The sequence below is a fragment of the Dasypus novemcinctus genome, chromosome 25, assembly GCF_030445035.2.
Source record: "Dasypus novemcinctus isolate mDasNov1 chromosome 25, mDasNov1.1.hap2, whole genome shotgun sequence".
In the NCBI taxonomy this organism is placed as follows: domain Eukaryota; kingdom Metazoa; phylum Chordata; class Mammalia; order Cingulata; family Dasypodidae; genus Dasypus; species Dasypus novemcinctus.
This window is the reverse complement of record NC_080697.1, coordinates 32,757,173-32,784,220: the sequence shown is the minus strand read 5'-3', so window position 1 is coordinate 32,784,220 and position 27,048 is coordinate 32,757,173. Positions and strand designations below refer to the sequence as shown.

Sequence of the window (27,048 nt, the reverse complement as noted above, 5' to 3'; positions counted from 1 at the left end):
CTAAATATCAAATCTGATACAAATCCAGGGCTTTTCTGTTATTTGTGGCCACAGAATAGTTCTACAATCCTCCATATTATCTGCCGGGTATGAGGACTTAACTTTGATAAAAAATTGTTCAGCAGTTATTCAAAGGGTCTGGGTATGTTCAAGAGACTGCATTACCTTTCCACCCCTCAGGTGATAATTATTTTTATATCTTAAATAAAAATACATGCCAAAATGAACACAGGAACACAACATATAGGAAACCAGACACTGGTTTTCTACTATGCAAATAATGGTGAGATATTAAAAAATTAGAATAACTTACCCCCACATTTTCTTTTTGTATTTGTCAGCCAACTTCAGAAGAACTTCCAAATAAGAATTTCTGCCTGCAGCTCCTGATTTAAACAGACAAAATTTCTTAAAGGTAAAAAATAAAGGAGCACATACAATTAACCCATGTAGAGAATGTTCTCAGAGCACATGGCTGCGGATAACTAATGGAAAATACATTTCTGTTCATCTTACCAGTATCAAGAATATGGGGCAACACAGCCACAACGCAGAGCTGATGATCCTCACAAGTCTTTTTGGCAATGTCCTCGTTGATTATCTGTGGACACCCAGAACACAAAGGCTGCATGACACAATACCCTTAAGTAAGCTTAAAAACAGACTTATTGCTCCCATTTTCATAAGAGATCCAACAATTCAAGAGACAAACATCTACCAAACTATACTCACTTGTACACGTTACAGAAACACCAACAATAATGCGGTGAAAGATGTTTAGATCACTGTGATATAGTTTCACTCAATGCTTCAGTGTTTACGTGAAGATTTCTGCTAAGTTCCTAAGAAGTCCACCTGTGGTGGTAGAGAGGCCTTTGTACATACAGTCTCTGAAAGCAGAGCACCTGGGTACATACCCTGGCTCTGTCACTAACATGTTCTTCATAAGAGATGGAGGAAGTCACTTTTAGCAAGCTCTGTGCTTCAGTTTCCTCATATGCAAAATGGGGATAAAAACAGAATCTACCTCTAAGTGTTCATGTGAGAATTAAATAAGAAAAAGCTATGTAAAAGCACCAGAGCAGCACCTGTTACTGGCTAAGAGCTTAATAAATTTCAGCTATTATTTTGAGAATGATAACTGGAAGACTGACTGGATTCACTCCAAGAAATTTAGGTACATTTTTGCTCACAAGGCAATTAGTGTGAGCAAAATTTTAGTACTAGAAGCTATGAAAACCAATTTTGTATGCCAATTTGAACATACGAAACACTTTAAAGTGTTTTAAAAAAGGGAAGAGGTTTATTTAAAAAGACAAAAAGGGAGTATCATAATCCCTTGAATATTCTTCACTGTCAGACAGGAAAGCTTTCCTTGTTACACATGATTTAAGGGGTTTACCTCAAGCAGCTCAGGAGGTGGGGCATTATCAGAAAATAAATCTAAGGCTCGGGAAACTATGTCGGATCTTGTCCGCCCACCATCATAATCCACAGGAGACTCGCCTTTCTGAAAAATCTTGATTGTAGGAAATCCCCTAATCTATTAAAAAGAAGAAAAAAAATCAGAGTACAAAATGAAATTACCATTTAATAAAAATAACACAATCTTTATGGCTTCTAAATCACCTTAGGTAACTTAATGTAGCAAAAATATTCCCCAGTCTACATTAATGTCAAAGGATGGACACACAGAGGTTACGTAAATCGGGGTGGAGTGTCTTAACTTTAGCCAAACCATACTCAAACCCTGGATCTAAAATTAATACATGGGAAGCAGATTTTGCCCAACGGATAGAGCGTCCGCCTACCACATGGGAGGTCCAAGGTTCAAACCCAGGGCCTCCTGACCCATGTGATAAGCTGGCCCTCGTGCAGTGCTGATGCGCACAAGGACTGCTATGCCACGCTGGGGTGTCCCCCGCGTAGGGGAGGCCCACGTGCAAGGAGTGTACCCGGTAAGGAGAGCTGCCCAGCGCGGAAAAAGTGCAGCCTGCCCAGGAATGTCGCCACACACACAGAGAGCTGATGCAGCAAGATGACATAACAAAGAGAGACACAGATTCCTGGTGCCCCTGACAAGAATACAAGTGGACACAGAACACACAGCGAATGCACACAGAGAGCAAACAACTGGGAGGAGGGGAGAGAATTTTTTTTTTAAATCTTAAAAAAAAAATTAATACAATATGTCTGTTCTAGAAGAAATGCATCAACTTTCAAAACTGAAACCTCAACTTAAATATACAGTGGAAGTAATATGATACAAAAATATTAACAATACTATTACTAATAATGATAATATCAGTAGTTCTGAGTACTAGACATATTAGTTTTGACAATAAAATGACTTAAGCTAAACTCTTATCTCCTTATTTATAAAATGATTAAATATTTCCCCTCCTACCTCATAGGGAGGACCTGGAGTACCAAATGAGGTAACAGTTGAAAATACTGTGCATTTCACAGAGAAATGAATACTCACCCCATATCGGCTGGCTAGCACCTGATTAACTGTAGCATCTACAGCAGCTAGTTTCACTTTTCCTTTAGTTTGCTCCTTTACCTCTGTAGCTGCAGCAGCCCATTCTGGCTCTAGGCTAAAGAAAAAAGTTGCAGTTTATAAAAGTGCATTTTAACTCTCAGTACAAATACTTTAAATGATCTGAGGGGCCTTTCAGCTCAATCCAGGTAAGTCACACCTGGAAAACATGTTGTGTGTAGCTTTATGAAAGACATGATGCTATCCTTCACATCTGCTTTCCAATCCTGCACTACACCCCCCCAATCCAGATGTTACCTGCTGGTTAAATTTTTGAAAGCCTGACAGAAGGAACTCTTGGCACTAATTCCAAACATTCATTTACAATCAGCTTTTCTGCAGGAGATCTTGTAGGTTATCTATTATCTAGGTCAGCCCTTTTGAATTCCATTTGATGAATACTCTAAAAGTATTATGACTTAAAAGACTTCTTGGTAAAAAGCACTTACTTTTTGCAGTGTCCACACCAAGGAGCATAAAACTCAACCATCCAAACATCTTCACTATCAAGGACATTTTGATCAAAGCTGTCATCTGTCAGTTCAACCACATCTTTCTTACTTGAACTTTCACTTCTGCCCTGTCATTTAAGTATATACAAAATACTAATTTACAGCCTAACCAAAAAGAACACTTCTAATTTTAAATGGATATAAAATAATAATTGCTCTAACACCTAAACAAGTTTTAGTTTTCCTTCAAGTGAAAACTACATTTTCCAAATTGGAGGCATTATTACTTTTGAATGGTAAACAATTTTTACTTACAAATATTAAAACATTAAGTATAACATATAACATGCAACTGAATTCTATCATCTGCTTTTTTTTAATTAAGTAAGAGAAAGGTTAATGTGGCTCAAAGAGCCACTTTAATAACATCACTCTAATTCAGTCCCAAGCACAGCTACTGCTGTTTCTACCCAGGATGTGATAACATAACTACAGTTACAATAATTTCATAAACTCATTAACATTCATTCCTTTTCTTTTTTCAAATTTCTTCAGTGCTAAATAAAGAAGCAGTCAGTATTGCTATGTGGTTTTCTTTTGCCTGGCCTGAAGGCCAGAGGTGTCATAAAGAAAAGACAACTCATTATATGCCTAAGTTTGAAATAAAAGGGATGGGCATGACGGGAAGCGGACTTGGCCCAGTGGTTAGGGCATATGTCTACCACATGGGAGGCCTGCGGTTCATCCCCGGAGCCTCCTTGACCTGTGTGGAGCTGGCCCATGCTCAGTGCTGATGCGCACGCAAGGAGTGCCACGAAGGGGTGTCCCCCGCGTAGGGGAGCCCCATGCGCAAGGAGTGTGCCCGGTAAGGAGAGCTGCCCAATGCGAAGGAAAGTGCATCCTGCCCAGGAATGGTGCTGGATACCCAGAGAGCAGACACAACAAGATGACATAACCAAAAGAAACACAGATTCCCGTGCCGCTGACAACAGGAGCAGACAAAGAAGATGCAGCAAACAGACACAGAGAACAGACAACCGGGGTGGGGGGAAAGGGGAGAGAAATAAATAAATAAATAAATCTTTCAAAAAAAAGATATTTACTGTTTAAAAAAAAAAAAGGGGATGGGCATGAAATCTTTGGGTAAGTTTGTATAATGAAGCTACTCTGACCAGTTTCCCACAAGAGTGAAGGGCCATAAAAGTCAGATAAACACAATTAATTATGGAAAGAAGGTAATGCTGTTCACAAGAATGTAAATACACATCACAAGAATGTAAGTACACTGTAGTTTAGCTTCACATTTCATACAAGGGCATCTAAGTTACCAATCCATAAAACAGGAGTATCTTTCATTTCCTCTTCTTTACTATCCTTTTAGGTAAAATCTTAGGACTGTGGGCTGACTGCACAGATACAGGTCTAGATCTCATCCCTCTCCTGCCCAAAGTCTATTAGAGCAGAGCTGACTTGCTCCAGTGACGCTGGCTCTTGGACTGGAGTCTTCCCCTACACTCTAGGGCCAGCGCTCTTGGCCTGCAGTTGTGGCAAGACATCCTGGGACTGACTGTTCATGGCCACACTGTTTCTGAGACCAAATGAGAGGCTGAGCAGCTCTGACTCCCTCTGGGGTCAGTTGACCAGACTTTTTTTTTTTTAATTTAAAAAATACCCATCTCCTACCAGAAGCCCACACACATTAATAATTAAAATTGTAAAGCCTTACTTGTTTTCCAGAACTAGAGCCCCCACTCCTTCCTCCCAGGCGCTCCTTTACGAGCTGCCGCACAGCACTGAGAGCAGCATCTACAATGGCTTCACCGGTTCTTCCACCTACAGGGAAACAAAGGGACAAAAGGAAAAATGATTCTACTGAAGTGGAAACATCTAGAATAAGAAAATTCAGAGGCAGAAAGTAGATTAGAGGTTACCAGGGTCTACAGGTAGGAAGAATGGGGGTTAATGCTTAATGGGTAGTTTTTCTTTTGGGTAATGAAAAAGATTTGGTAATGGCTGGTGGTGATGGTAGAACATTGTACACATAACTAATGCCACTGAACTGTATAATTTAAAACGGCAAATTTTGGTACATCTATGTTACCATGATAAAATTAAGCCACTCATCTGTACCAAATTAGGGATTACCCTAATTCAGTTTCGCCTCATTTTAACCAATCACATCTTAAAAGACCCTATTTCCAAATAGGTCCCATATTCAGAGACCAGGGGTTGGACTCGAACCTGTCTTGTTAGGGTCATAATTCAACCCATACTTTATATCATGAAGCAATCTTCAGAGTTCAAAGGAAGAACTCTAATAAGAGCTCTTTAGAAAACTACATCTTCCTTGTTTAAAGTTTTCTAGCTAAACAGCCCAGAAAAAGATAAAAAACTTTTCAGATTCTTCCAACCTGACATTATAAAAAAAACATGGTACAGCAACACTCAGACTATGCTCAGAGAGTCTCAACCAGGGAGGCAGTGAAAGATGATCAAGTATATCACTTCTACAATACAGTAGGCTAAGGCCTCAAAATAAGAGCAGCCTTCTGCTCCTTATCTACATTAGCACCTTCTCTAGTATCTTCTGAACTGGTGTCCCTTCCCCCAACTTTGATGTGAATACATACCAAATCATGAAATTATACTAAGAAAAAAAGATAAAGGGGTTCTTCTCACTCTAAACAAGGGGTCAGGAAACTCTTTCTGTAAAGGATCATATTAGTATTTTCAGTCCCACAGGCCAAACTGTCTGTTGCAACTATTCAATTTTCTGTTTCAGCATGAAAGTAACTAGACAACAAGCAGGCATGGCCATATTCCAAAAATCTCATTTACAAAAAAAGGGCAGTGGGCCAAATGCTGCCCATTCGATTTTTATAAGTTAGCAAAACTATAACAAACTATTATTCCAAAGCAGAAAAGATGCTTACTTAGAAAAATGAAATTGATCATTTCACAGAAATTTAAAGCTGGGGAGTCTAGAAAAAACGATGAGCCTAAGGTCTTATCTCCCAGTATTTTGATCCCATTTAGTGATGTACAAAATACATGGACAATTATCAAGTATATTACATACTGTGACAGTTTGAGATTATTTATGAATCCCAATAAGAGAAAGCTTATGTTTGTAAACTAATCTGTTCCTTGGGTGTGATACCTTTGATTAGATTACTTGTTAAGATTGCTTTCAGAGCTTTCTTTGATTGGACCACTGTCAGTAGGGTGTGAATTGGGTTGAGTCCTCACCCCCTAGGTGGGTATGATATAAGAGAAAACACGCTTGGAGGACACAGAGAACTTCGTCATTTTGATCCTGCCATGTGGTGGAAAGGAAAAGGCTCAAACAGCTGAAACTGGGAGTAGACCATTTGCCTGATGGCTTACAGCTGGCCTTGGGAAGAGAGCCTGCTATAGGAAGCCCAGAGGGGAAGGCTGAACCCTCCCAGAGATCACTTGCCATTTTGCTTCAACACTGTGGCAGCTTACTTTGGTGAGGCAGCAACTCTTATGGTATTAAAGTGGAGTTTCCACAGCCTTGGGACTGTAAGCTCTTACCCCAAAGAAATACCCTACATGAAAGCCAAGGGATTTCTGCTACTTTGCATTGGCACCCCTTTGGCAGACTAATACACAAGCCTAACATAATATTTCTCTCTGAACCTATTTCTTATCTGTAAAATGGGGATGTGAAAAAACAGGTTCAAAGAGATTAGATTCTTTTTCATTACAAAGCCAGAGTGTGATGAAACTTAGTAGTTAAACATAGGCAGGGTTGTCTTCAAAGTTCATAGATTTTACACTCCTTTGGGTTTCTCTTTTCTGTTCTGAGAATGTTTTTTCCTTCTATTGGCTAAACACAATGTTAAGACACCACATACAGATAATACAATAACTCTTTGTTCAGCTGTGATGCAGATTTTCAAACCCCCAAACTTGAACTTCTCACTGCAAAATTAAGATGTTTGACACTTTTCAGCCACTTAGAGGTTCCATGCAAGAAAATCTTTTATCTTAAATATTAATAAAATGTTGTTTGAGATCCCTTAAATTAAATCATAGGACTATTCTATAAAAGAACAGTGTGACTGAAATAACATTCAGTTTTGAGAATCTGGAGTTGGAATTCTATTTTAAGTTATCTCAAGTGACTCATAGAAGATATTCATAATTTCTTTATCTACACAATAGGAAGAATTTATGGTATCAATTTATTATCAGTAGTTTAGGAGACTAGCAGCTTTACATGGCATAAAGATTCAAGGGCAGAATATTCTATAGTAATACCAATAGGCAATTTAAATGAGGAACCTGAGGCACAAAGGGGTTGAGAAGCTCTCAGGTAGTAGAGCTAACCAGTTATACTCTTTGGTTTCCTCCTATTTTTCACGTAGCTGCTCAAATTGAAATTCCAACCAGGGGAATAAAGTAGTTGAGAATAGTCCTTACCTTGATAATCTTCTGGTCTATTTTTGTTAGACCCAAAAATCTTGATGGTAGGAAATCCCTGCACACCATACTGACCTCCTAGGGACTGATGTTTATCTGCATCAACTGCACCAACTTTTACAACATCCTGTAGAAATAAGAAAAAATTATCTGCTTCTCATTCAACCACAGCAGATCCCATAAAACCCATTATGTGATTCATGCAGACTTAGAAACAAGATATAAAGGAAAGGGTTAAGTTACAGGGCTTATAAGGGGTTTAGCTTTGTAAGAAAACCTTAAAATGGAATGATGTATGAATTAGTAAAGCAAAGAATAATTATGTCACACAACTGAGAAACATAATTCACAGTAACACAGAATATAAAAATCAAAATATGATTTTGGAACTGACCAAAGGAAGCAAATTAGCTTCCTATTGTTTATCAAACCCAGTAATATATTTATTTAAACACATACAGGTGAATTTGACATCTTAGCAACTTACTTTTAATGCAGTGGCTACTTTCTTCCATTCTGGTGTTAATCTTTGGCAGTGGCCACACCTTTTGGGAGATAAAAACACAAATAAGGCAACAGTGAAAGCCTTTCCCCAATTCAAAAAGCATCCATCATCCGTCTATTATGTGAGATGCAGTAAGTTGGAGACTTGCATGGAGCAGAAGAAACTCATGAGTTTCCAGCTCCCAAATTATTGCTGTTATATCATATTTATAGAATTTAAATGAATTCTATAATTTATAACTTTACGTATAGGCTCCGCAAAGTTTATCTGGTCCAGTGTGCCTCAATGTGTAGTCTAAGTGGTAAGGCTGGCCAAAATGCAGATTCTTGGAGTTCAGAAAATCAGAGTTCCTAGAGAAGGGGTCCAAGGAACCTGCCTTTTAATTACTTCTGCAAGTGGTTCTTAAGCCCACTGAGGTTTGATATTCCCTGAGTGAAACCAACCCTTTCATTTCACAGATAAGACAGATATCTGTATTTAGAGCCTAAATCACCTTCTCCTGTGCTGTTTTCAACAGTCTTTGGCTATCACAAACTGCTTTTGGAGTTAAAAATGCACAAATACACCTAAGTTAGTAACCCTAACAAGTGGAAAAGCATGTTACATAACCTCATACCCCCCCTCCCCCGCTTTCAAGGGATAGGTGGATAAAAATGTAGGAAGTCCATCAACTTGTGCAGAAAAATTACCTATTTTTATTAACTCATAATTGAAATGTAGGATTTCCTTCAATTATAAATATAACCATACCATAGGTTGATTAGTACTTTTGACTTTGTCACAAATGAAAATCATAGCTAATTTCATATCACTACTATAATAGTTCTAGACACCTCGAAACACTGTTTATGCTCATCAGTATTTCAAAATTAGAGTATTTCTTAGACCCGCTGCTGGATCTTGGCATTTACTGTCCTAAGTAAAGAGGTATTATACTACCATGTAAGATTTACTTTAATATTTTTGATAATCATATTTCAATATTCTAAGTCTCCTTTGTGATTTTATATGTTTTACTTATGCATGTAAAACCTTTATTCCAAGAATCTGGAATAAATTAAATCCTTTATTCCAAGGATTCAAAGCCTTCACCAGCCTGCCAAAGAAGTCCAAGGCACAAAGAAGTTTAGTTTGTACAACTACTCTTGTACATTTACAAACACAAATGAACTGACCCGTAGAGAATTACCATTTGGATTTAACAAACTAAAGACAAACAGGAGCCTTAAAAAAAAATAAAGGCATTAAGATGAACCATTTTCACAGCATGACAGCAAACTTTTAAAATTACAATTTTCTTTTCCTGTGAGTCGTAAATCTCTATTAATTGGCTCCTGAAACTTCTGCTACACTAAACATTAAGTAATACATCCCATGAGGAGATTTCCAAAAGTTCAGTTTGCCAAAGAAAAAAATTAAAGCAATAAAAGACCTTGCATCTGGCATACTCTAAAATACACCCATACAGGTGACAAGGATTTCATTACAAGAACATTTCAATACCCTAGTTTAGTCTACTTTAGCTTACAAGACATTGTTCACCTTTAAAAGGACTACTTTGGATTTCAGATCATCATGCAGTTCCATCTTTAGGGATATGTAAGAGGCTGGTGTTAAACTCTGCTCTCAGGGAAGTGGCAACTTGCTAGTTTGTATCAGAGATCTCATGTACATTTTGCATCACTTCCATTGATTTACTCTTCTATTTGTTATTGGTTGTATTTTTTTTTTTTTTTTGCATAAAACGCTTAATAACATATAGTTATGGCAGTACTGTTTTGTCTCTCTATATTAAATTATGCATGTTAATTTCAATGGTTATTATTTTTACCCCAGTGTAGCAGTTTGATATAGGTATGAATTCCAAAATTATATATTGGATTATGTTTGTAATCTGGCTGTAACCTGTGCATGATTAAATTATGATTAGGGCTTTGATTGGGTCATGTCTTTAAGGTGTTGAGTTCCCACCACTTGGTGGGTGGGCACTCAGAGATAAAATGCATGGCAAAGTCAGAGTTGAAACTTTTGATGCTGGGGGTTTCTGATGTTGGAGTTTGATGCTGAAGTCTTAAGCTGGAGCCCCAAGGAAGTCAGCATGCAGAGAAAAGAAAGGCAAGCTCTGGGAAGTGTATGACTAATACTCCCAGAAAGGTTTTTTCCCCCCATCGATGAATTATTCTTCTAAGGCAAAAGAAGAATTTTTAAATTAAACCAGGAGTATCCTAATTACATATTTGGGAGACAGTCCTCTTCAAGAAAGAAAAGAAATCACTGGTTCATTTCCTTTGGCCAAGATTCTTTCTTCATAAAATTAGTTTCCCTTCTATCCTCATCCTACTCAACATCTTCTTTAAATTAAGGTTTTTTCCTTTTTTGCAACTATTAGCCTTAAAAAAAAAAAAACAGATTTATTTATTTTCCCCCCTTCCCCTCCTCCCGCCCTGCCATTTTTGCTGTGTTCTGTCTTCTCATTTTCTCTCCCCTAGGATTCACTGGAATTCAATCCTGGAGACCCCTGATGTGGAGAGAGGTTCCCTGTCAATTGTGTCACCTCAGTTCCTGGTTTCTGCTGCGCTTCACCTTGACACTCCCCTTCCCTGTCTTTTGAAGCATCAACATCTTGGTGCATGACTTACATGCACGGGCACTGGTTCACCATGTAGGCCCTCAGGGAGGCAGTGGCTCACCACTTGGGCACTCATGCAGGCACTGGTTTGCTGCACAGGCACGCTTTCTCTTCTTCTTTTTCACCGGGAGGCCCCAGGGATTGAACCCTGGGTCCTCCTATATGGTAAGTGGAATTTCTATCACTTGAGCCACATCTGCTTCCCTTAGCAGACTTTTATTATTATTTTTTACTGATTCAATCTCTGTGGCCTTTAATAGATGCAATGCTTTGTGTAGACACCCACTTACCTCTGCTCTACTTCTTTTACACAGTCAGATATACTAGAAAACTGAATAAAATCAGCTTCCTATATAGTGTTTTCCCTAATTTTATAAAGTACTATAAATAATCTACAGCGATTTTAAAATACTTACCACGGAGCATAGAATTCTACAAGCCACAAACTATCACTCTGAATAACTTCTCGGTTGAAATTTGATGGAGTCAATTCAATGACATCATCACTAGAGGAATACAGACCATTTACTGATAGAAAGAAGGTACAGCTCACCAGACCTGCAGTAAGGACAAATATCACCATTAACATCAGGGTTAATGTTCTGACAGCAAACCCTGGGCAAAAAGTGTACAGTCGTCTTCAACCAATGAAGGCCCTTACAGCAGAGGAAGGCCTGAGTCCACTCCCTCCTCCCCCCAGGGCCCTGCTCTCCCTGCTGCTTTTGGAGTCCCTGGAGTTTTCACTCCCACTGGTGCAGTGCTGAGCAACCCCCACTCTCATTTCCAGAGCTGCACAAAGACTGAATCACCATTCTTAAGTACTCTACATGTACTTACATCAACCACACCCTATGAGGTAGGTATTATCATTGCTATTAGACAGATGGGAATGCTTAAAAATGGAGAGATTACATCTGGCTTTGCCATCTTGGGCAATCCACTGTATTTATTCCTGGTGTTATTCAGTTGCAATATCAGCGCTTTTTTGAAGGGAAAAGTAATTATATGTTTGCCCCTCTAGACTGTGACTCTTTCAAGGGCAGCAATTATATTTTATGAATATTTTTATTCCTATTAACGTTATTCATGGGGCATTATCAGGCACTCACAACATTGTTAAACGGACTTAGAATTTTCATGTGAACAATGTCATAAGGGGAAAATGCAGAGTTTGTTTCATTATTAGGAGCATGGTTTACCCACACATGGATCAAGTATATTTTTGTTGGTTACTCTGGGAACTTAAATGCAATTTACAATAGGAAAACAAATTCTGAACTAATATTTTAAAAATATTTAAGTGGTTTTGAATTCGTCATATGAAAATTCCACCTCCTCCTTTTTAATTTATTTTTACATAACTTCTTTCTCTTTTCTAACTGCATAGTCTAATACCTCCAAAACAATGCTACATAATGCAATATCCTTGGCTTGCTCTCGATCTTACCAGGAGTATTTTCCCATTAGCTTTTTTTTTTTTCGTATAACTGTACTGCAATGATTTACAGCTTATTGATTATTGCTCTTTTTTTTTTGTCTTTATTTTTTTAATATTACATTAAAAAAATATGAGGTCCCCATACACCCTCCACCCTCCCATTAGCTTTTGGGTGGAATCAGATGTACTCTATCAAAGCAAAGGCAGGAAGGGATCAAGTGGTCTCTCTTTGGTCACACAAGTAACTGGCAGACCAACTTTCTGAAGCCACGTTTTTCTGGTTAAACCATCTTGTTTTTTCAGTATTTGAGATAAAATGGTTCAGTACAGCACAGGCATGAAAAACAATTAGGCTATTTGAGTGAATATTGCATTTGAAGTAGAGATATGGTTAATATTCTAGGAACAAGTGAAATAAAACTATAGACTTTACAAAGAGTGATGTGAAGCTACTAAAGGGTTATCATGTAGGTGGTATCAGTTTCGCTCTCTAGAAAGACTATTCTGGCTGCAACATGGACAGTGGCTTGGTGGAATTAAAATAGAAAACTTAGGAGAGTGGTATCACATAAACTAAAGGAAAGAGGGAATGGGCAACAGTAACATGCTATGGGGTGGGGAGTAAAGTAGGACAGACTGAATACTCTACTGGATTTAATGACAAAGTGGCCACTGACCACCTTGGCAGCTGTGGTGGAGCAGTGAAAATAAGCAGCAGCCAGTGTGCAGTGGACTGAAGAGAGTGGAGAGAACAGTACACGATAACCCTTAAACAAGCTTTCTTAGAACAGAAGAGAGCAAATGTGGGGGCAGACGGAAGGTTTCTTTTTAAAGATGGGAGTGACCCGAGCATGAAGGGAAGACATGAAGGGAAGAAATACATGGAGTGGAGAGGCTAAACATAAAGTACAAGGAACAAGTGACTGCAAGAGGGAGAGAACTCAGTGTCAGTGAAGGAACAGTCTTTGAAAGGATAACATTCTCTTCCATTTCAAGAGCCAGGAAGCAAAGGAACAGTGTGGAAGGAGGTAAGATCAACCAGATAACTTTGCCCCCACACTGTTCTGTCCAAGGTGGCAGCCACTGAGTACACATGGATACCCCAATCTGCATTGTGCTTTAAGTGTAAAAGGCACACCAAATTTCCAAGACTTGGTAGGAAAAAAAAGAGTAGAATCTCTTAAGTTTTAAAATATTAATAAATGTTGAAACAATATTCTGACATCTCTATTCATGTACTGAAATTTGGAACTTTATATTTACAGAAATGGGCTTTATACTTACCCTTCTGTAAGTTTTCAATCAATAATAGGTTATAGATAATTCCCTTATTAAGTATTTAGACTGGGTAGTCCTCCGTACAAAACCATTTTAAATGGCTGAATCATGTTGTCAATATATTACTGATGGATATTTTGGTTGTTTACAATTTTTCATTATCATTGATAGCCTGGTGCTTAAGTTCTTACATTTCCCCCTCCTCAAACGAATATGATTATTTCCTTAAGGGAAATCTTCAAGAAGTTATGCTTAACAGTTTATACATATATCTGTCCAACTACCCTCCAGAAAGGGGCATCTTTACTTTTTTTTTGGCAAGACAAAACAATAATAACAGTAGCTAACACTTACATGATACTTTCTAGGTACCAGGCATTGTTCTAAATATTTTACATATATTAGCTCATTTAAGAACCCTACCTTGTAGGTACCATCATGCTCATTTTATAGACAAGGAAATGGAAGCACAGAAAGAATAACCTGCCCAAAGTTACAATTTGAGAGACCTAAAACAGGATTATACAATCTAAATTTCCAACAGACTGGAGACTGCAGCAGTATAATCTTATGGAAGGTTATTAGATGACCGCAGAAAAATTAGGGAGAGACCCTTCTCTTGTTAGTCAGGGACAGAAAAAAAAAAAAAAAAAAGCACTCTCTAATACAGAGTTACAAGGAGGATGGAGCCATAAAAGTGAAATTTTTTTTAAAAAGCACCTCAAAGCACCTCAGGAATGTGCTTCTTTTCCACAGAAAGATGGTTATGACAACTGAACATGAATTTAGGACTATTTTTTCTAGCAATCGTGACGGACTTTTGTTAACTTTTCTTTTAACTTTGACTAGTACTTCAAGAGTATCCCCTCCAGGAAACTATCTTGATGATAAGGGTTTGAGACCTAAATTCCTTAAAAGGTAACATAATCTAGTTCAGTCAGAATGAATTTTAAGCATACTACTCAGAAAGAACAAAGAGATGGATAAAGTCTAACAGCATAAAAGTAGTCAGTAATCTCTCTCCCCCAAAGCTTCAAGAAAACCAAAAAACTTTGGGTTCATTTAAGATGTAAAAAGTTGCTCAATGCTGACCAATAATGTTCTATTTCTAAAATTCACCTTGCAATTACAACTTGCTGATAATGAGCACCAAGGGGAAACTGGAATATCTAAGTGTCTAGAATTTATGCGAGCAGATGGTTTTGCCATCTGTGACTTCCCAGTAGTACTTCTCCATAAAGATATTATAAATCCACATCCAAAATATTTTCGTCCCACACCTGCTAGCTTGTGTATCTGGTCCCAAAGCATTCATCTAGAAACCAAGAGAGTTCCTTTGTAGGAAGACTACATTTATTAAAACAATGAGCTAATTAACAGAATCAGCAACCTCTTTAAAGAACCTAGACTGAATTCACTCATGGGAAACTAAACAGTCTAAATTCTTTCCCCTTCATCTACTCTCTGCACAGGAATAGCAGCAAACAGTTATATCTTGCTTACTATCTGACACACACGTCTGTACAGGTGTTAACTCATTGCAACCACATAGAGGACTATTACCAACTCATTTTACTGATGAAAAGACGCTGGCACGGGGGTTTAGTAACTGGTTTGTAAATGAGGGTGGAGGGCGCCTTAGACTGCAAACCCAGGCAGTCTGGAGTGGGGAGAAAGACTGTGCCTTACAGTTGGTACCAGCAAGTTCAGAGAAGGACAGACCTTCCATCTTCGCTCACTGTCGTCGCTAAGGCAATTAATTCGACAATTCACGCAAGTTTGGGTTTAATTTCGTTTCCTAGTTCAATCACACGTAATGGGCCCCTGCATCTGCAAGACCAGCTTTTGGAAGGCGCCTGGCCCTTTCTAAAGAACTACACGTCCTTGCTTCAGGGCCAGATTCTATTATGTCTGCTTTTCTCAAAGGCGAAAAGATCCCTCTGCCTTCAGCATGCCCAAACCCCGTGGAGAGCAGAGTGGGCCCCCCAGGCGCAGGCCAAGGCCGGCCTCGCGCTCCAGCGTCCCCCGGCCCTCGCTGCGCTCCGCACCCACAGGGTACGGGACCTGCTCGGGCTGGACGAGCTCAGCCTCCTCGAAGGCCTCCGGCCAGGGGCCCCCTCGCGAGCAGCTCGTGAGAGGGGCCAGGGCGCCCCCCGCGCCGGCCGGGGCCAAGAGCACCAGAGCCTCCGCCCCCACGCGCCTGCCCCGCCGCTCCCGCCTCCGGGGACCCCTCCCGGGGTCCGGGGCGCCCCCACCCAGCCCACCCACTCCAGGCCAGGTCCCTCCCGCGCAGGCGGCGCCCGCCCCGGGACTGGCCCGGGAACCGAAGCCCCGCGTCCGCCCCGCGGGCTTCTCGCCGTACCCCACTGGCACCCCCAGCCGTGCGGGAGTCGGGGCCGTCCAGGCCGAGCCCGCCCCGCGCCTACCGAGCAGCAAGCAAGCCATGCCGAGCGCCCAAGTCGCGCCACAAACCCACTCCGCCGCCGCCTCGGTTCCACTGCGCACCGCCCCTAGTCGCCGCCCTCGGCCCACGCTCTGGAGCCGGGGACGGGCTGGGGGCGGGCCGGAAGGTGCTCGCCAAGCCGTGGCTGCAGCTCATTGGTCCAGGTAGGCTTCGCTCGCCTGCGCAGCCAATGGGAGATGGCCGGGTAGAGGTTACCGGTTTGGTTTTTTCACTTAGGCAGAAGGTGGGGGCTGGCGGAAGGAGGACTGGCTGGGCGGGGCGGCCGCCCTCTACTTCCCCCATACCCTCTCCATACCCTCTCAGTTTGTCCTGGGCTTTAGGTACTGGATCTCTCTCCCCTACTACACACACTCCTGTTGGAGTCCCGTAATTTGTTTCCCTTTCAGTTCTTCCTTCTCTCTTTTATCCTTTTGCCTCCCACGTGCCCCTTTCCAGCCCTGCTCATCCCTGGCCTTTTCCTGCCCCGCCCCCTGGCCCCTGCCTCCCAAATCCTCCTGGGGGAGAAGAAGACCTTTCTTTGGGCCCTCAATGTCTCCAGGACCTTATTGAATGACATATTCATTTCTCTCATGCCCACACAGGTATTCACTCAAAAAACCACTTGCTAAGCACATACGGTATGCAACATAATTCAACGAGTATCTATTTTGTAGAATTACTTTAGGAGTTCTATGTCCAGGGCATCTTCAGTCTGCATAATCTTTTACAGATAGGACCTCGTATTCTGTAGAATCCCATGGGGTTTAAGCTTAAAACTTTTGGGCTCCTCACAAGGTACCTTTTGTCACCCTGGTAAGGAACCTAGCATTGTTTTCATACAGTCTGATATTTTGTAAAATTGGCAAATGTAAGATGTTTTAAGCACACAGGTTAAGACCGCTGTATCTTTCCACTTTGATTTTTCCTCCTATGTTTGTAGAGGACTTGGGATTTTGCTTTGGTATTAGTGAATTCTCTGTTGTGTTTAATGCATCAAACAGCTCTGGCTAAAGCATTTATGGGGCACATTGAGGTCCAGGAGTGGTGATGGCTTGTAGATCTTCTAAGGAATTGGGTCTACACCTCAGTTTGAAAGATTTCTCAAGCAAATAAAGAGGAGAAGTTCATTCCATGTCTCCCACCCCCGGGAACAAAGGGAGAGAGGAAGGCAGAATGGGGTGAAATCACCATGTAAATCTGGTATGGCTGGAGCCTAAGTGTGAGGCAAATTACTAAGTGGTGAGGTTGACATCACATGGCAGCTAATGCTTGTGTGGCTGGGGACACACGCACATCTTATGTAGGCTGGCCTTGTGCATCCCTCATTTTTGATTCTGTAAGATCCCTCTGGGTTCAAAAATGCTGTTGTAAAATCTAGACTTTGGTGTATTAGGTTAATGGATGTTTGGTAATCAAGCAACCCTGAAATCTCAGATGTTCATACTATAATGGTTTGTGTCTTGCTCCCATTGGGTAGCAGCTTTCCATGTGGTAATTCAGGGACTCTGGCTCCTCTTATCTCATAGGGCCCCATCTTCTAAAACATGCCCTTTTCAACAGAGGAGATATAGCCTCTAAAGGGGTGAAAATTGGTTCTTGGAGGCTGTAGCAGTCTGATATTGTTTATGAATAGCAAAAATAGTTATTGGGTTATGTTTGTGAACTGATCTGTTCCTCTGGGCATATTAGATTGGATTGGATTCAGAGGATTCACTTTTACTTGATTAAATATTGATTAAGCTTTCATTGAGCCACGTCAGTAGTATGTTGGGGGACTCACAGACAAAATGACATGGCAGAGGAGGGAGAGAGTTTTGATCCTGGAATCCAGGAAGTAAGCACACAGAGAAATAAATACATGAGGAAAGAAAGAAGGCTCCATTAAACATATCAGAGGCCACAAGAAGAGAGATGAGCAGTTCACCTGACAGTTTACAGCTGGACTTGTGGAGAGAGCAGAGTAACTGAGCCCAGAGAGAAATAAGCCATGGGAAAGGCAAGAGTTGTCCCAGCCTGCAGCTAAGATTGGAAGAAGCTGGGACTCTGGAGCCTTGGGTGGAAGAGGAAGACTGAACCCTTGCAGACATCGCCCCACCATCTTGCATGTTTCTCATGACAACAGACTCTGGGGGAGAAAGCATCTCTTATGATACCTTGAGTTGGACTCTTTAGGGCCTTGCGACTTTAAAATTCTATCCCAAATAAATACTCTTTATAAAAACCAACCAATTTCTGGTACTTTGCATCAGCACCCCTTTGGCTCACTAATATAGAGAGTGAAAAAATCTTAGCTATTTTAGGGCCATAGTACATAAACAGATAAAGAGTGTATCTGTGGTATTAAAGTTTCATGAGGGAGAGGGCAATTTGGAAGAGAAATGTCTAAAAAGCCTCCTTATGGGAGTGATAATGAAAAAAAATTGAGAAATGCTGCTCCTGAACAGTGCTGTTCAATAGAAGTATAATGTGAGCCACATATGTAATTTAAAATTTTCTAGGTAAAACATAAGATAACTAAAAATTTAGAAAATTGTATAGTCTAAAATATAAACCATAATGTAAACTCAAATGGAACCATGTTTGAAAGCTATCATTTCAATATCTGTACATTAGCTGCAGCAAATATAAACATGTAAAAAGATCACTGTAGGGGAAGGGGCAAAGGGTTTGATGTTGGATATGTGGGAGTGCCATATATTGTATATATGAATTACTGTGACCTAAAACTTACGTCACGAGAAACCTAATAATCAGGAGAGAAAAAAAAAGAAAGAAAGAAAGAAAGAAAGGAGGTAGACACTGAGGAAGAAATTGTCTTGCCACTGTACATATAGGGCAATACCTGTAGTAGTGATGAAAGGCAAAATGTCAAAAACAAAGCTTTTTAATTTTTTTGATACCCCAATTTATTTTTCCCTTATTTAATTTTTCTGAATTTCTGTATATTCTATATCTAACCTTTAAACCCATCACTATATTCCATTTTTCTATTAATGGAACCTGGCAATATATTGGGCTTCCTTTTTGAAGAAGTTTTGGACTACAGAGAGGTTCAACTAAGGCAGGGGATGAGCACTTGTGTGGGGTGTCATTAGTGGGGGGCACATGGTTAGGAGTTCTCCAGGGCATGTATACAGGGTACATAGAAAAGTTTGGATATTTTTTATAGTGGTTTCAGTTGGAAACAACAGATGAGAGAGTGCTGAATTCCTGACCAGGGGAGCTCTATCACATTCCCCAATGGAACAACAACAATCCCTCAAGTGCAATGGCAAAGATCAATAAAGATGGATGGTCAACGATGAGCCCTTGATACTGTTGGCACTGATTATGAGCCTATGTGTCTGAAGTATGAACTAGGCCTATAGCTGTGTGGTGCCTAAGAGTTTTCTCCTGAGAGCCTCCATGTCGCTCAAATGTGGCCACTCTCTAAGCCAAACTCAGCATGTAGATGCATTGCCTTCCCCCCCAGTGTGGGACATGACTCCAGGGGTGAGCCTTCCTGGCATTGAGGGATTACTACCAAGTACCAGCTGATGATGTAACTACAAAAAGACCATGAACAAAGAGGTCAACTCAGAACGGCAGAATATCTCAGCCTACATGTAATATCAGGTGTTCAAAACTGCTTTTTGACTTTGGATAAAAAGGGGGAAATGGAAAGGACAAGTGAGTTTATATGGCTAAGAGTCTCCAAAAAAGAATCTGGAGGTCATCAGGGGGTGATGCTTATGCATGCCTCAGCAGGGTGCCAGAAACAGCCAAGGTAGATGGAAACCCTCTCCTGAGGGCTGCAGTGACCCACAGGTTCTGTGGTCAAGACAGATGGCTCTGGAGTTCAGGGCCATGTCAGTTGGCCCTACTTTGGAGTTTGTGTTCCTGAGTGTGGTAGAGTTGGACTCAGATATAACCTTTCTACACATGCCTCTTCTGTTACTTTTAATGGACCTGAATCTCTGAACTGTCCATGTGATGGCCAGGCCCTGGACCTCAGCAGACTTGTGGCTTCTACCCTCTGGTTTGTTGGACTTACAAACCAGTTGTTGACAGAGAGGTGAAGAGGGTCAACCACCACACCAGGGAGCCAGGAGTGCCTACAGCGGCAAGCAGGAGAATTGCATCCATCATCCGTGTGGAATCTAAGCCCCCTCTTGATGTAGAGGGGGACTGGACATAACCATCCCAGGTCCACAGGATGGAGGAATAGAGTATGGATTAGAGTGGACTTACTGGTGTTCTGCTGGGGAACTATTGTGATTAGTAAGGGAAGAAATTGTAGTAGTGATGTGGAGAGGGTGGCCATGGTGGCTGATGGTCAGGAGAGGGAAGAAAAGATATGGTCTGGGGGCATTTTAAGGATTTGGAGTTATCCTAGGTGGTGCTGCAGGGATGGATGCTGGATGTTGTGTGTCCTGTCATGGCCCAATGGGTGAACTGGGGGAGAGTGTGGACTACAATGTGGACCACTGTCCATGTGGTGCAGCAGTGCTCCAGAATGTATTCTCCAGGTGCAGTGGATGTGCTGCAATGATGGAAGAGGTTGTTGATAGGGGAGGGATGGGGTGGGTGGGGCGGGGGGGGGTATATGGGGACTACATATTTTTTGAATGTAACATTTAGAAGAAAATAAAGAAGAAAAAAATAAAATTTTCTAGGAGATGAATTGAAAAAGTGAAAACAACAGGTGATATTAATTTTTATAATATATTTTCTTTAATTAAAAATACCTAAAATATCATTTCAACATGTAATAATCTAAAAATAATTAATTAGATAATTTACATTCTTTTTTCCACTCTAAGTATTTGAATCAAGTGACTATGCTACACTTACAGCACATCTCAATTTAAACTGATCACATTTCAAATTGCCAATGCCATATGTAACTAGTGGCTACTCTACTGGACAGCAAGTCCTTGACCTTCCTGAGATCTCTCCAGTGATCCACTGAGATTGGATTCTGAAGAGAAAATAGAGAACAAGAAGGACTGCTTTGGTAATTTTTTTGGTCAGGCTTGGACATGTCAAACCTCACTTCCATCCATATTCCCTTGTCCTGAAGCCAGTCATATGGCCCTAACCTCACCACAAGGGGTGGGGGTCAGGGGGTGGGAGCTGGGAAATATAGTCTACCTCTGTGTCCCGCAAGAAGAAATAGGATTGGAGAGGATCAAGGCAATCTCTGCTGTAGTCCACCCCTTGGTCTCCAAATATCTGTGTTATTCTTCCTTCACATGTACAACACACTTAACTCCTCCCCATGGGGCCTCAACCTACTGTCCCAAGCAGTCACCATAGCAAACTCAAAGTCCTGGATTCTGGGTGATCTGTTGACCTTTCTATCAGATCAGGGTCTAATCCTCATCGTGCAGCAGTTTATGTATTTTAAACAAGTCAGCTATCACCCCACCACCACCCCAAACTCCTTGTATACAACGGTGAAATAGGGCAGAAGAATCATAACAAACACTCCCTTCCAGAGAGGAGAAAATTAGGAGATACCCAGCAATCACTTGTCCATAGCAATTCTGAAATTTTGGTGGATGGATGTTGGGATAGGGGAGGTTCCTTGATTAGGGTCTGATTCTGCTTTCAGGAGGGAGTCCCTTGTGTGTGGTTCTCTGTGTCCCCTCTTTCACCATTTAAGAGGCTCCTCTTGGTGCATTATCCTCCTAGTCATATCTACAGTGGGAATTCAGAAGCATGTTCTCCTAGGGGTTGTGCAGCCTTTGAAGCCTGCCCTCTGCTTCTGAAAGAATGAGAGTCTAAGGGATTCGTGTGCATATGTATACTGTTCTAAGCAAACTTTTTTATTGATATGTAAGACATAAAAAGAAAAAAAAGGACAAATCTTACAAAGGAATAATAGCTCCTTTAAATGTTCATGAAGTAAGAATACCATGTAACCAGCACCTTGGAAGAGCTCTTTGAGTCCCCTTTCAAGAGTAACTAATATTGTGAATTATTATCATAGATTAGTTTTCTTATTTTGGAAATTTGTAAGATTAGAATCAGCTGGTCTGTACTCTTCTATATCTGGCTTCTTTTACTTCAAGTTATGTTGGTGGATTTGTTGTAGCAAAACCAGTAGTACTGAACCACAGAAGAAACCCAAAACTGACACTCCAGAGAGATGGAGGAACAGTTTTGTTATGCACGGGCACAGAGGATCTCCAAATTCTGAGCTATGTTTTTCGATTTTCATAGGTTTATATAGGATTTCAGGTGAGATCAGCATAACTTTTGCTCACTGGCTAATGCATTGCTAGGTGAAATTTTGCAAGCAGGGTTAAAGAAGCAGAATGCAGCTGCAAGGCTGTGCTTTTGCAGGCTGATTTACAGATGTGGGGGCAGGAGTTACTTGTTGGATATCTTCCTGCTTGGCCATGTTTTCACAGGCTCATTTACAGAAGCAGGGGCAGATATTTTTGTATGGTTATGCTTTTTATTTCTAAACATCCCCCTCACCACCTTTTGATGCCCCTATATATTTTTAACAGGGCATCACTCATGCTAACTGGCTTATATTCTCTTAGGGCCAGAATTCTTGCTGTTGCTCTCTGGGTTACTGTTGTTTCAATGAACCTGATAACAGCATTGTCTATGCAGGGGCTAAATGTGACTAACATGAGTAAAGTGATCAGGGGACCTGCTAGGGGCAGGAGCCAAGAGGACCATTGTCTCAGATTCTAGCTCTATGACTCCTCTAGTTCCCTTTTTCTTTTCTGAATCTGGTTTCTTAGCTCTTTTACTTTGGTATAAACTGTTCCTAATTGGTTGACATAGTAACAGCATTCTTCCCTGAGGAGAATGCACGTTCCTCCTTTTCGTTTTCCTGTTCTGCAGGGCTACTGCAGCTAGTGAGTTGACTTGGCTCTGGAGGGAGACTAGGGAGTCAGCAACTCATTCTATGTCCTCATTTAATTCTTGGGAGAGTTTGTAATAAAAGTCGAAGGAAGAACCCAATCCTCCCAGTCCAGTTCCTACTCCCATAACTATACCTGCTCTTATAAGGGCAGTGGTCAGCAGAGCTCATTTGGACCACTCTTGGTGCAGGTTTAGGACTTGTTCTAGCTCATTTTGGGTATATACGGACACTTCTGGTGTTAAGAACACCATGATGCAACTCCATGTCCAGCTGACTTCTAAGCATCTATATGCAGTACTTCTGCATAGGAAGAACAATCCTGGGAGGTTACACCTGGTCAAGTTATTTGCTAGGGTTTTATTGGCAGTATGTAAGTTTGTAGGAATGGTCCTGACTGATTCTGATGTTAGATAAGAGTTTTTACCCAGATAGCAGGTTATATGCTTTTATTGCCTTCTGAGAGAACTAGCCAGACATTGAGGGTCATGGGGCCAAGAGGGGTAACTTCTTTTCTAATTTAAGCTAAGGTTTGGTTGGGGGTCCACCCTGGAGGAGATAGGGTACCTAAAAAGGTTTTTCTCAAGAGGAGTAGGCACAGCCAACAGGTGTTGGTGTCCGCGTGAGCATTAAGGAGGAGGGTATAAGTGGCATTGACTAGCTGCTCCACCTGCTGAACAGGGGCTATGAGCCGAGTAAGTTGGTGGTGTTCTGTAAGGTTTGCCCACTGATATTGATATTTGGGGCCTTTGGCCAGTTGGATGAGTTTGGTGCAGACCTGTTTTAAGACTTCTTTCTGGGCTTGATCCTGTACCCCTTCCCCATCGGACATGCCTATTTATGGGAGATAGGTCCAGCGTACAGTTTTCCCTGGGTTACCCCAGGTTTTGCAGTTGCCCCAGTGTTTCATTGCACCCATCCAGAACTTTTGCCTGTTTTCTGAACATAGGGTAACAGTTCGGACATCATAACATTTTGCTGGCACATAAGTGTGATAGGTAAAGGCAGGGACAGGGGACCATTGTCCCTTGAGCTGCTTTAGCCTCTGTATAGCGGTGGATATTATGGCCTTGTATCACTCACTACAGCAGGGGTAGGGGTTGGCAGTGGCCCCAAGCCAAGTAAAGAAAAACAACTCAAAGTAGCAAATCATCCTACAAGACACAAGTATACTATTAAGATTAGTATCCTTTCAGCTATACTCCAGTCTCTGGGAGCTGTAGCTGCCAGTCCAGTCCCAAACAGCAAGCTGAGCAGTCTGAAGAGGAGTAGGAACCAAAGGGGACAGGAGTCCATCTAGTCAGCTGATGGTGATTCTTGGTGGCTCCAGACAATTTAGATTTTCAAGGGACAGTCAGGTACAGGGTGAGTTATCCAGTTGTCTTGTTTCTCATTGGAGTGTGCCCTTTTAACAACACACTTGATGAATCCAAGGGGCAATACCTGAAACCTTGAGAGCAGTGGGGGTTACAAGAATAACAGTATGTGGGCCCACCCAGGTGGGCTGGAGAAGTTCCTTCTTCCAGTCTTTTATACAAACTAGGTCTCTGGGTAAGTGTGGGTGTACTGGGTAGCCTAATGGGATAGGATCCCGAGACAGGACAGTTTTGTGTATTTGGGCCAGGGTTTTTCCCAACTGCTGGAGGTTGGAATCCTGGTTAGTCTTTCCTAGGAGTCTGAGATTTCCCTTGAAGGTTTGAATATTTGTGGGTGGTCATCCAAATAGAATTTCAAAAGGTGAATAGCCTGAGGGCCTGGAGGTGCATCTGACTCTAAGGTGGGCTAATTGGAGCAGATCTACCCAGGGGAGGCCAGTTTCCTGACAGAACTTGGCTAAGGTGGTTTTGAGGATTCGATTCCTGTGTTGTACCTTCCTTGAGCTCTGGGGCCTATATGCTGTGTGAAGCTTCCACTTAATTCCTAAAATTTTTGCTAGCTCTTAGACGATGGCTGCTACGAGAGCCAAACCATTGTCGCTGCCAATGGACAAGGGCATCCCATGCTGGGGAACTATTTCTTGGAGTAAAGCTTTAGTTACTTCTCTTGTTTGTTCAATGCAGGTGGGGAAGGCTTTGACCCAGCCTAAGAAAGTGCACATTATTACTAGTTTCTATACCCTAGGCTGGTTTTCTTCAGTGAAGTCCATTGCTAAGTCTTCAAAAAGGGCAGTTACTATGTGTTGGATGCTGGCCAGGGCCTGGAGACATTGGGAGGGGTTGTTTTTAGCACAGGTTTGGCAATGGTTGCTAATAGTGGTGCAGCGCTAATAGTGGTGCAGCTCGAGGTCATCTGGACAATGTAGTAATATTTTTCGAGCAGGGTTCCTAAAGCAGTCTTTCCCTGGTGGGTGAGCTGTTAGTTTGTTGAACCAGGGTGTAGGCAGCCCCCTTTGGGATGAAGGCTTGGCTACCTGGGTGTAGCCAGTTTCCCTCTGGTGTCTGGTGCCCCCCTTCTCTCTTTGCCCACTCTTTTTTTTTTTTTTGTCTTTATTCATTTTTAAAAATATTACATTAAAAAAATATGAGGTCCCCATATACTCCCCACCCCCCTCACCTCACTACTCTCCCCATAGCAACATTCTCCTCCATCATCATGAGACACTCATTGCATTTGGTGAATACATCTCTGAGCATTGCTGCACCTCATGGTCAATGGTCCACATCATAGCCCGCCCTCTCCCACGTTCCATCTGGTGGGCCATGGGAGGACATACAATGTCCAGTAATTGTCCCTGTAGCACCACCCAGGACAACTCCAAGTCCCAAAAATGCCTTCACATCTCATTTCTTCCTCCCATTCCGCACACCCAGCAGCCACCATGGCCACTTTCTCCACACCAATGCCACATTTTCAATTACTAATCACAATAGTTCATGAATAGCATATCAGTAAGTCCACTCTAATCCATATTCTATTCCTCCATCCTGTGGACCTTGGATTGGTTGTGTTCATTCCACATCTATGTCAAGAGGGTCTTTGCCCACTCTTGTTCCTCCTGGGTATTGTTTGGTTTTTCAGTGTGTTTGTAGGGCAGGTGAGGCACTGGTGGTGGGATTTGCAGTTTGAGGGCTTCTTTGGCTGCCCATCAAGCTGCTTCACTGGCTAGTGTATTTCCTTTAATAACTGTATCCGTTTCTTTCTGATGTCCCTGACAACGGGCTACAGCAACCCAGCTTGGCTTCAGGCTGCCTTCAACAGTTGAAGGAGGGAAGCGGACTTGGCCCAGTGGATAGGGTATCTGCCTACCACAAGGGAGGTCTGCGGTTCAAACCCCAGGCCTCCTTGACTTGTGTGGACCTGGCCCATGTGCAGTGCTGATGTGTGCAAGGAGTACCATGCCACACAGGGGTGTCCCCTGTGTAGGGGAGCCCCACGTGCAAGGAATGTGCCCCATAAGGAGAGCCACCCAGTGTGAAAGAAAGCGCAGCCTGCCCAGGAATGGCATCACCCACACAGAGAGCTGACACAACAAGATGATGCAACAAAAAGAAACACAGATTCCCAGTGCCGCTGACAACAACAGAAGTGGACAAAGAAGACACAGCAAACAGAAACAGAGAATAGACAACTGGGGCAGGGGGAGGGGGAAGGGGAAATAAATAAACAAACAAATAAATAAATAAATCGTTTTAAAAAAATAGTTGAAGGATTTCTTCTTTATTTCTTTCCCCCCTGCAGTTAGGAGTCCTCTCTCCTTATAAATTGCCCCATGGATATATACAGTAGCAAATGCATACTTAGAGTCAGTGTAAATGTTTACTGTTTGCCTGGTGGTCAATTGTAGGGCCTGAATCTAGCCCAGAGTTCTGTTCACTGTGCAGACTACCCTTCAGGTAGGAGAGCTGCTTCCTCTACTTGTTCACCTGTGGTCACTGCGCATCCAGCAAGCCTCTCCCCATCTCTGATAAAACTGCTGCTGTCTGTGAATAGGGTTTGGGCTGGGCAAGGAAGTGGCCTGTTCTGGAGGTCGGGGTGACTGGCATACACTTATTCTGTTACTTCTATGCAGTCGTGTTCAGGAATTCCTCTTTTGGTCAGCAGGAAAGTGGCAGGATTCAGGTGTGCATGGTTCCTACTATTATCCTGGGATTTTCACAAAGCAGGCCTTGGTAATGAGTAAGCGTGGGGTTGGACAGCAAATGGTAACTGTATTGTGCAACACCATGACATGAATGGCTTGCCCAAGAGTAAGCTTGTCGGCTTCTTTGACAAGGGCCACTGTTGCTGCTAAAGTCCTCAGGCAGGGAGGCCACTTGGCAGCTACAGGATCTAACTGTTTTGATAGATAGGCAATAGGTCTCTGCCAAGGGTTGACTGAGTGAGGACTCCTAGGGCCACCTTGTTTTGTTTTTCTTGCACACAAACAGGTTTAAGTCCTAATACATCTGGAAGCCCTAGGGCAGGGGCCCACCTGAGCTGTTTTTTAATTTCTTCAAAGGCTTCCTGT

General features: G+C 41.9%; 1 protein-coding gene across 1 annotated transcript in view; it reads right to left on the bottom strand.

Moving 5' to 3' along the window:
* Positions 1-15,841, bottom strand: part of PDIA6 (protein disulfide isomerase family A member 6) — a 32,470-nt gene extending 16,629 nt beyond the window's left edge. The window contains exons 1-10 of the mRNA XM_004459328.5: positions 15,720-15,841; positions 10,994-11,135; positions 7,931-7,988; positions 7,444-7,570; positions 4,721-4,827; positions 2,992-3,122; positions 2,486-2,600; positions 1,403-1,543; positions 517-601; positions 314-386 (exon numbers count right to left, since the gene is read on the bottom strand). Coding sequence (XP_004459385.1) covers positions 314-386; positions 517-601; positions 1,403-1,543; positions 2,486-2,600; positions 2,992-3,122; positions 4,721-4,827; positions 7,444-7,570; positions 7,931-7,988; positions 10,994-11,135; positions 15,720-15,738 — 998 coding nt within the window. The 5' untranslated portion in view covers positions 15,739-15,841. The remainder of the gene's footprint in view (positions 1-313; positions 387-516; positions 602-1,402; positions 1,544-2,485; positions 2,601-2,991; positions 3,123-4,720; positions 4,828-7,443; positions 7,571-7,930; positions 7,989-10,993; positions 11,136-15,719) is intronic.
* Positions 15,842-27,048: the final 11,207 nt, after the last annotated feature.